The sequence below is a fragment of the Bidens hawaiensis genome, unplaced genomic scaffold (genome assembly GCF_021521415.1).
Source record: "Bidens hawaiensis isolate Kalapana, Puna unplaced genomic scaffold, B.hawaiensis_p1.1 tig00035132_1, whole genome shotgun sequence".
NCBI lineage: Eukaryota > Viridiplantae > Streptophyta > Magnoliopsida > Asterales > Asteraceae > Bidens > Bidens hawaiensis.
The window spans coordinates 187,546-198,681 of NW_027496122.1; the positions used below are offsets into that span (position 1 = coordinate 187,546).

At 33.7% G+C, this 11,136-nt stretch overlaps 1 protein-coding gene across 1 annotated transcript; it reads left to right on the forward strand.

Annotated features, from left to right (window-relative positions):
* Positions 1-3,664: 3,664 nt before the first annotated feature.
* On the forward strand, positions 3,665-4,711 carry LOC143587095 (GCN5-related N-acetyltransferase 8-like). The gene has a single exon (XM_077068487.1). It carries the CDS (start codon positions 3,817-3,819, stop codon positions 4,531-4,533), a length of 717 nt encoding a protein of 238 aa, XP_076924602.1. The 5' UTR covers positions 3,665-3,816; the 3' UTR covers positions 4,534-4,711.
* Positions 4,712-11,136: the final 6,425 nt, after the last annotated feature.

The following is an 11,136-nucleotide window of genomic DNA, read 5'->3' on the forward strand; positions in this document are numbered from 1 at the left end:
ACCCGAATGCAAAGCGGGTCGGGTAACGGTTACAAAACAAAAAGGAATGGAAAACTGAAATGTTACAATATGATACCCATCATAACACATATTTGGTGTAGCTTGATAAGTCATTAAGTTTTTATTATTTGAAATATCAGACAATGGAACCCTTAAAGTTTGAACTACATGTGAAAACATATCGTGTCATTAAATATATACGTAATAATATTAAAAATTAAAAAAAAAACACAATTAAAATAAAGATTTATTGTAAAATAGGATTATACAATTTTAAAATGAAATACATACCATTTGGATTGTAGTTGTGAGAATATGTAAATCTTACCGGCTTTCGTTTCTTTGATGGTGTCGACATCAAACAACTAAATTGAAAACTTAAAAAAATGTGGTAATCTTTTTATTTAGAATAATGATTGTATTTTAAAGTATGTAACATTAACTATAATTATATTAATATTAGAATTATATAGGGATTTGATATAAATATAGGCATCATAGTGGGCTATTTGATATAATATTAATTAGTATAAAACCAAACATATTAAAATAAACTTAACATGTAAATTATAAATAGATGAAAGAAAAAACATTGAACTTACAAATAATGAACAAGGCAACGTCTAGTTTTGATCTATCTTATGTTTAAATGTGTGCACTTTATCTTTCATTATATGATTTGAAAATAAAATATGTTATAAACAAAGTATTTATAAGACATCATGTTTAGTCATTCATCAATTAACAAAATCGTTAAACTTTAACGGTACATAAACTAATTAACATGGCATATAACATATAAAAATTATTTACATTGTTCTCTAAAAACCACCAGATGTAAGAAAAATATGTATAAGTGGTGTGAATGAGGAACTTTATAAATATACAAATGACAATATTCTATAATATTAATTAGTATTAAATCAAACATATTTAAATAAACTTAGCATGTAAAATATGTTTGTATTGCTTGAGGTAAGGGTATATGATGAGCAGATTGTGAATCGATTCACTACTTTGATACCGACTTGAAATTGATATAGAACAGGAGGATGATTGAAGAATATGTTTGTATTGCTTGATTATTTTACAGGGAAAACACATACAACATTTATATTGATTTACAAGGATACATAAAAGGAAAGAACATTATGGTTTGAGCTGTCAAAAAGCCATAAATTAGCAGCTGTCAATATTTTATTCTTGGACAGGGATATGATGAGAATTCTGATCCTTAATTGTCTCACGTCTTTGACTTTCCTTTCTGACAGTGGCTCGGGTCCCCGGTATAACAGAGCGGAACAAGGTTGTGTCTTAACTTTGTTTTGGTGTTCATAGAGTTGAATGTTTGGGCGGTGATGTGCCATCACCGTGTGTCCGGATGGTTAAATCTCCGTGTATATATTGTGCCATGATCGTGTGTCGGGGTAGTTTAGTGGGTTGGATCAATGATCCAACAGTCCCGAGTGATAGCATTATTGGGCTGTCCAAACGGGGCAACAACATCAGATGTTCGGGTCCTGTTTCATGACCGGAGCTGTAGCGATTCGAGGTGTTTGGATACCGCATGGGGGATGAAATTGGTGGTCAAGCGGTAGCAAATGGTAGCAGTTTTGGGTTGTCAATAAGCACCATAAATGGGAGATCACGATCGATAGTTACAGTTGTAATATCAAGACTAAATCAACATGCATGTATGACTATGCGTTTGTAGAAGACCAGTATGAAGAAAATGGTATTATATATCAACATAAACATCATGTTGATATGTTCAACAAGTTTGCAGTTATTATGTTGGTAGAGATTTCTTGGAGTCAAAGTAATCTATTCTTGTTCGTCCAAGAAGAAGAAACAATCGGGTTTGATTGTGTAGAGTTACTGTTTGGTGGTGAGTTGAATATGTCCTGGATCATATGTAGATTAAGGAATAATCAACTAAGACGCAACTTCGTGTGAAGGTGTGTGATGAGACCAAGAATCAAGTTCAAAGAGATACGAGTGTTGCAGGCTGTGAAAGAACTTAAAAGAACAATACTGAATTTAGAGAGAGTGTTAGAATTCAAAATTTGAGCCGATGTCAGAAGACATGACTCGGTGTGTTGAGTCGCGGGTTGTTTTGAGTCGACGTGCTTCGTGTGTGTCACGGTTAGAAGAAGTTTGGTCTTGAAAAGGAGTGTTAAACGTGTCAAACACCAATTCAGATTAAAGACTCCTAGAATCTTGGAGAATAATTAACATAATAATCAGTTTATTATTATAGATAAGTTAGTCTTATCTTTAATCCTAATTGTATTTGGTTTCAAATTATGTATTTGAAATAGGCTAGGATTAGGAACCGTGGGTTTATTATATACACCATTGTTCAATGTGTGCGTTATTATTAAGTTTTTCTCGTTTGTCGTTTTCTTAATTAATAAAAGAGTCGATCGTGTGTTGATTAAATCTCGTATTCGTGTTCTTGATTCGCCGACCTAGAGTTTAACAGAGAAGACTATAGATGAAATCTCCGTTTAGTTTTCTTGGTCTTTAAGATTATTAACCATAATTTTCTTCTACATATACCCGTATAATATAATTGTAATTTTGTACTGTACATAGTTGCAGGCAGGGGCGAGCAATAAACGGATCGTTAACCGAAAGCGAACCGAAAACCGATGAAACTGAACCGAAGTAACCGAAATAACTGAAATTAACCGAACCACACCAACTCTTAGTTTTTTTTTCATATTTTTCATCTTTTTTTCCCTCTATTTCATGTATTATACGTATTAACAGTTTAGTACTATCATTTTCATGTATTTATATCTCCATTTCATGTACTAATATCTCAATTTCATATATTTATACATTCATTTCATGTAGTTATAACTTCATTTCATGTATTTTTAAGCAAAAATTTAGCTCATGTTTGATATCAATTATTAACCAAAATTAACCGAAACTAACCGGTAAACGATTGGTTCGGTTCAGTTAATACTAATAACCGAACTGAACCGCGCACACATCTAAGTGCAGCCCGTAAATATGGTCGCCTTAAACGAACCGTGTTAAATTATTGTGTTCCTATTGCTTTCAAACGCGTACTTTTAACACTTGATCAAACAAACTTTCAAAGTCCATAAAGGAAAGTCACATACTCTCTTTTATTTTATCAAAAGGAAACAAAGTGAGTGCAACACTTTAAATGAAAGAAAAACATTAACACGTTATTATTTTATATAGCACGATATTCTTTCAAATTTCATATATGCAATCCATAATTAGACAAAATAGTCGACACACATTGAGTTCATAAAGAAAATAAAGTGGCTTACAATTAAAACAACCTATATTTATACTGTTGCAACATTTATTTAAAAGTTATATACTTTTTTTTATCATTGTATAAAAGTCCAGATACTCGAAGTAACTCAATGTCAAAAGAAAACTCATATGTCTAAGATTGCAGACAACTTTGAATATCCCAAACCCCTATTGTTCCGTGGAAAACCCTACCATCAAAAGTCCCACTACCATAAAACCGATTGTAACTGAATTCAAACTTAAAACTTTACGATCATCGTCTCAAATCTTCACTTCCTCCCCAATATCAATTAAGCTGAACCGTCATTCAAAACTTGTCTTTAACTTCAAAGAAAAGGAAAACAAATACCTTTTGATTTCCAAGGGGCAAAACCGTAAAACACAAATACACACCATAGTGTCTCTGGCACCTTCTCCTATGAGTCACAAACTCACAATCACATACTAGTATATCAACAAGGACACTTAAACCCATCCAGCGGCAGACAACACACCAAACCCGATCAAAACAAAATGGCCGCCGCCGCACCACCACCGCCACCAACCGCCGCAGCCGAGCTAAACATGGACGTACCCACCACGTTCCCACTCTTCACCCGCATCCGCTTAGCCACCAAACCCGACACACCCGTCATCCACAAAATGATCCACCAGATGGCCGCCTTCGAACGCCTCTCCGACCAATGCTCCGCCAACGAACCATCACTCGCCGCCACCTTATTCTCCAACCCCAAACCCTTCGAATCATTCACCGTCTTCCTCATCGAAGTCTCCAAAACACCAATTCCATCACTCACCCATCACACGCTCTTTCCTCCGGTTCATAAAACACTAAATTTAAGCTACCCGGTGACCGATCCCGAACCGGGTGTGTTCGGGTCACCGGAAGTGGAAAATGATCTTGTTGTGGCGGGGTTTGTGTTGTTTTTTCCTAATTACTCGACGTTTCTTGCGAAACCCGGGTTTTATATTGAGGATTTGTTTGTGAGGGAGTGTTATAGGAGGAATGGGTTGGGGAAGTTGTTGTTGTCGGCCGTGGCGAGGCAGGCGGTGGCGATGGGGTACGGGCGGGTTGAGTGGGTTGTGTTGGATTGGAATGTGAATGCGATTAAGTTTTACGAGGAGATGGGGGCGAGTGTGATGCAGGAGTGGAGGGTTTGTAGGCTTACGGGTGATGCGCTTCAGGCTTATGCGGGTAGTTCGGGTGGGAATGATGTTGATATGATATGAGATTATGATCGGATGCGTTTCTAGGTGTTTTGCGAATTAAAGGGAATTAAGGTTGTTTACTTTTAACTTTTATGATGATGATGATGATGATGTGAGTTGTGTGTTCTAATGAAATGATGTGTTTCTTGTGTTTTTATAAACTTGTTCTTGGGTTTAATTGTGATCTAGATGTTGTATGAATGGGGTGTTTTTTTGGGTTAAATTCGGATCGATATAGGGCGGGTTAGTTTTGGTCTTTTCGGGTTGAGTTGGTCTCTTGTTAGGTCAAGACTGAATTTGAATGTATTTTGAAAAATTACGTACCCGTAATACTAGACTGGATCGGTATAGGGTGAGTTAGTATTTTGGTTTTTATCCAGGCCAAAGCGAATATGTGTCCACTTCTAAAATTAAGACCGATACTTGAACCGAATAAACTTAATCGGTCCGGTCTTGAGTTGGTTCTAGATCATGTATCCGATTATTCAGCCTAACCTGAATATGTTGCGCCTCAAGGGTGAATCATGTATTCAAATTACTCAACCTAACCTGAAGATGTTAGGCCTTAAGGATGAGTGTGATGAGAGAGGATAGGCTTAGGATTAAATATTTGGGTGGCAAGGAAGTCTAGCCACATTGCCAACCCCGTACCTCGGTGTTGCACATCAGCAATTACCGAGTCCACACCAACCCACATACCTCGGTGTTGCACATCAGCAATTACCGAGTCCACACCAACCCACATACCGGGTGCTGCACATCACCGACCCGTACCTATATCACGTTCAGAACTGTTATGTTTATGAATAAAATATAAAACAGTGTTGCACATCACCGACCCGTTCCTATATCACGTCCAGAACCGTTATGTCGATGAATAAAATATAAAACTGTTAATTTATAACTTCATTGACCCATGATGATCTATTGATCGTGTGGTATGGCGTCCCCCTTACAAAAAGGTGGTGGGTTAAAATCTTTCGGCGCAAGGTTAGGAGGATTCTATGGTAAGGTTTGGAGAATTTTATGGTGAGATAATTTTGCTTTTCAAGGAAAATGTTTATATATTAGGGTGTTTTTTTTAACAAATTTAACTTTTGTTATTATAGGTCATTTTTGAGTTTTGACTAATGTTAAAGAACAATGTCATTAAATTACTTGGATAAATAATGTGCTAGTTTATTTAGGTTTTGTCAAATGGCCCGAAACAACTAAGTTGCCCCCACTATTGGGGCCAAGCCCAAACGAATTGTTTGAAGATACACTGATACACTACACTTGAGTACTTGGACCAAAAATCTACCATAACCCATAATCAAGTGAACCAAATTGTTTTGTTATACTTGCTGTTCTTTGCTAACAAAATCTTGCCTAGAGGTGCACACAGAAACCGGTTAACCGGTTTCTAATCGGTTTGTACCCGATTTAGTAACCGACTACTAATCGGTCCAATTCTAACCGATTACTAACTGATCCTAACCGTCAGTTAGTAACCAGTTTATATTGTTGATTTCAAAACCGGTTTAACCGATTTTTTTATTATTATTTTATTAAAAATCGGGTTTTTTCCGGTTATTAATCGGTTAACCGGTTCAGTTTAACCGGTCAAAACTGTTTCTCTAACCGGTCAAAACCGGTTACTACCCGACCCGAAAAATCGGTCTAACCGGTTAATTCCCGAAAAAAACGGTTAGAATATTAACCGCTTAATGGTTAACCAATTAACCAATTTGTGCACCTCTAATCTTGCCTATATGAATAAGTTTAAGAAATCCTTTTTTTTCCTGTGTATACATATAATTACGAGTTTAGTTTTGGTTACAACTTTTTGCGTAACAACAATTACTAATTTTGTTCAAAAGAGAAAATCTACTGCTATTGATAAAAACTTAATACCTGGAATAATTTCAATTGTGATCAAACAAATCTAACATTTCAGTTGATGTCATTGGTTACATACTTACATTCATATATGTTATCTTCAACATTTAACTCTTACGTATAAGGTTTATGCTCTTTCACAAATCACTAATGGCTGTTTAAATTTTTTGTGTTTTACCCGTGTGAATCATTAAGAGACCTAACCGATTAAAAAATAACATATGAATCATTCAAAATATTTATGAAATCTAACCATTTAGAGGTTCCATTAACCATTAAGAAATGTATTCTGATGAAACAAGTACACACTACCTCTGACCGATTGTGATTACTCTATAAAATAGTAAACAAGTTTAAAATTGTTTCAATCAGATCACTCATAAAATTTTTTATTCCAATCAGGTTACTAAAGTTTTCTTTTTGTTTTAATCATAGATATTTTATATGGATAGTATGTTATGTAAGTTTTTTTTTTAAATAGTTTGACAATGCAAAATAATTTTTAAAAAAATTGGAAAAATTAGTAAAAGTTGACAAAAATAATTTTAAATTGACAAAAAAATTTTTAAAAAAAAACTGAAAAACTGCAAGAAAAGAAAAAAATAGTAATAAGAAATGACCCTTTTTTAAGTTACGATTTTTTTTAGAGAAACCACCATTTCTTTTAGAAAAAATTCAAAAAGATAGTTAGGTGATATTAAAATTTTTAATAGTAAAATTATTAACTGTTTCCATACAAAAAAAAGAGTAGGAACATATTAATTATATTGTAATTTTTTGAAGTTTTTCAGTTGTCTTTTTTTTTTTTTTTTTGCAATTTTTCATAATATGTTTGTTTTTTGTTTTGCAATTTTCGCAATTTAAAAATGTATATTTAAAAATGTATATTGGTTTTATTATCTCAACTATCGTTTTTTGGTTGCTGCCGATCCCAACAAACGAATTGGCTGCTGACGGTCCCAACTTTTAGTGTATTTGTTCCCAACAGTCCCCGACTAACAGAATCATAACACTGTTAGTTGCAAGTCGCCGAAAAACGTTTTTGGCCTGAAAAGTAACATTTTTTGCCAAAAAACACCACCTAAACACCGCCACCACCACCTACTGACTCACCACCAACCAATCACCGCCACTTGAGCACCACCAACTGATTCTGACGATGGTTCTAGGGTTCTGACGACCTCAATAATTAGGGCTTTTTCTAGAAAAGAGATTTTTAAAGGTCCGATACAAAGTTACAAAGATGTTTGGGATGAAAATGTTGAGGTTTCCTGAAAAAAATGTGAGTTTTCCGGCCAAAACGTTTTTCCGGCGACCTGTAACTAACGCGTTAGGATTATGTTAGTCGCGAACCGTTGGGAACAAATACATTAAAAGTTAGGACCGTCAGGGGCTAATCCGTTAGTTGGGACCGACACCGACCAAAAGAAGATAGTTGAAATTAATAAAAACCAATACACCATTTAAAAATTATTTTTCTTAATTTTTTCATTTTTTAAAAAAATATTTTGCAATATCAAACTATTTTAAAAAAAAAACATACATAACCTGCTTGTTATCCAAGTAAAATATTTTTGATTGAAACACAAAAATAATTTTAGTGGTCTGATTAGAACAAAATATTTTATAAGTGTCCTGAATGAAACAATTTCAAAACTTTGATTACTATTTTTTAAAGCAATCTCTTATTCATAAAAAGCCTTTCAATAAAATCATTAAAAGTCTATCAAAAACCCATAAAAGTTTGTTTGGCTTCATATCATTGCCACTTACCGTACTAGAAAAGTTTATTTCCTCCTCTCAACTATTAGCCTACATATTAGTTAACACAATAGTGACCGGCCTCTTTAGCTTAAACAAATAGGTTGTCCAAGTAAGCCTAGGTCTTGAGGTCTCAATCAACTAAGTATAATATATATTAGTTAAGTAGTTAACCCAAATTAAGTAGTTGTCTTTAACTTTTTAAGGTCAACAAAGTTAATATCTAACAGAGATCAGTTGTTTGTTGTCTGATGTGTTCTTGATCATGGCTCAATCTTGCACAGTGTTAACTCAAGATTGGCTTGTTCAATATAAAAGACTAAATTATTTAGCATCTTGCATACAGTGTAATGAGTTGAGACCGACTGCGACTAAGCACGGGTTGACTTATGTAATTTAAGGGTCTCGACCTCGAACTTGAATTGTTTAGAGTGCTATGTACAAAGTTTGAGTTCGGCTCGTGAGTAATTTTATAAGCTCTACTTATTTATTCTTCATTTATTTTCTATTACACATATAAGTTATAACTATTAAAACAATTTATATACCGGCAAATCTAGATACGCTTATTGTCTTAATGTATGGAGCTCGAGCATGAGTACGAGTAAGTTTATTGAACGTGCTTCGTTCAAAGTGAACTCGTAAGTGAATTAACTCATTTCCACCTTTGAGCATGTTTGGGATTGAGTTTGAAAACACATTATTGGCTTATTAGTTTTTTCAAAAAGTCATTTGGAAAAGCCATAATTTGAGGTTTTTAGAAAACTATTTTTTAACCATTTAAAAATGTTAAAATAAAAAGAATTTTTGTGATTGCCAAACACCATTTAACTTATTTGTTTATTAAAAAAGCCATTAAGCTAGTAAGGTGTTTTGAAACTCAATCCCAAAACATACTTTTTATAAAACAAATATAAAGCAAACTCAAAGACTTCTTTGAACTCGATAAACATTATTACTTCACTTAAAAACTGCATTAATGTTATCTTTTAATAGTCCATGAGGATGATAGCTTTTGTCACGCCAAAGAATAATATCCCATACAACTAAAAAGGCCTACTTTTTTCCCGGCAAAAAGATAATATGTTTTTAGCTTTTAAGATATTCAACGATGTGTCATGTCAGATTAGTTTCATAAGAAAATACACATGTGCATGAGTAATGCATTAAAAACACGTTGTCGTATACCAAGTTAGTAACATAATAGTATTCATTCATTGTTAAGCACAAATACATTATTATACACTAGTAAGTTTAGGAGCTGTTTGACAATCTTGTACTAAATCATTAAGATCGGTCTGACTGATTAAGATATAGTCTTTGAATTATCCAGCGTGTCTCTGAAACTTAATCATTAAGTGACCCCATTACCATTAACCATTAACATATATCTTTTTAATGAACCAAACACACTCCAAACCCGACCGATTCAAAAGTCTCTTAATAGAATTACTAAATGGCTACCATACGGCCCCTAATACTTGTATAAATATAATTAACATGTTTTTAGTTGGCATGTTAAACCATGCAACCCTTTATTACATAATTCTTGATCTATCAAACCCTTAAGATTAAAATGAAAAAACAGAGAGAATAATTTGCCTGTGCAACATGTTAACACTCTTTTATAATTTTATTACCATTTGTTTACAGCTTAATTACAATCCTTTTAGGCTATGCATAATGGAGGGGCCACAATTTGGCGTTATTTTCTACGTACTCATGTTAAGATCAAAATGTACATGAACATTCCCCTATATATATATATATATATAATATATATATATATAACACACATCCATACATGCCGGCCCCACCACCCCCTTCTTCCAGGCGACGAGAAGACCTCGCCCCCGACCCTTTTCGCCCAAAAATCGCCCAGGGGGCGGTGTTCGCGCCCCTTCGCGCCCAAAATCGCCCAAATTGTAGTCCCACTACACATGGCCTTATATGTTAACATGTTAACCTATCTTGATTTGGCACATATCCATTTAGATAAACCGGTTACAAGATCATGCTAAGTGTGCCTAAGTTAAAATTGATATCTTATAAATGAATAAATATGGATCTTTTTTAGTTTATTAATTATTGTAAAACGTCCGAATAAAGGCTAGCCTATTAACCCGACTTATCTGTTCCATTCAATTACGTGCATGTATCCGGTGGTTAAATGGTCACCTAGGATTATAACAAATTGATAACTTAAGATGATTCAAAGAGATTTTTGGTTCTATCCTATTAGACAAATTTAACCTATAATACCTTTTTCTTTTAGTTTATATATAATTAGTATATTAATTAGTTTCATACTTTTTAGAGGAAAGAAATACAACATGTGAAACTTATCATATTCATGTTTGAAGCTGCGAACACTTTTGATTAGTTCAACAACTTCACTGTGTTGATTCTATTTTTCAAGAAGTGGTTAATTATTGTTTTTTATGCATATTTTAAATTTATTTTATCAAGATACACTACTAGAAAACTCTCTTTCATTGATGGAAAATCAACGACAGTGTCGTTAGATGTCATATTTACCAAAGAGAAATACTTGGTCTACTGGCACAAGGTGGTTGATAAGGCTTTGGCGCTCTTAGAAGCGAGGATTCAAGTTTTATTGCAAAAAATTATGTAATGTTTTAGAAGTTGAATTAGATTTGTGTTGAAAAATGAAAAGCGAGCATAACCTTGATGCAATTCTAAATGCTAAAAGAAATTGTACTTTTTGTTATATATAATGAAGAAATATATATAACGTTACGTTACACAAAACTTTTTGCTTGGTCTTACATGAATCTGCCATTGATCCCTATTTTAAGTGTTTGAGGTTAGGAACCAAAAGATTTCATTTTAAAAAATAAAATAATATTGAAAAAACTTTGGCTCAAGTTCCATATAATATGTAACAAAAAAATAGGGGGTTCTAGGACCTTGGTATTTTGAGCTCGGTATTTTGAGCTCGGTATTTTAGGACAGTTTACT

Coding starts and splice junctions, on each gene's coding strand:
- LOC143587095 (XM_077068487.1), top strand. CDS start 3,817: ATGGCCGCCGCCGCACCACCACCGCCACCAACCGCCGCAGCCGAGCTA.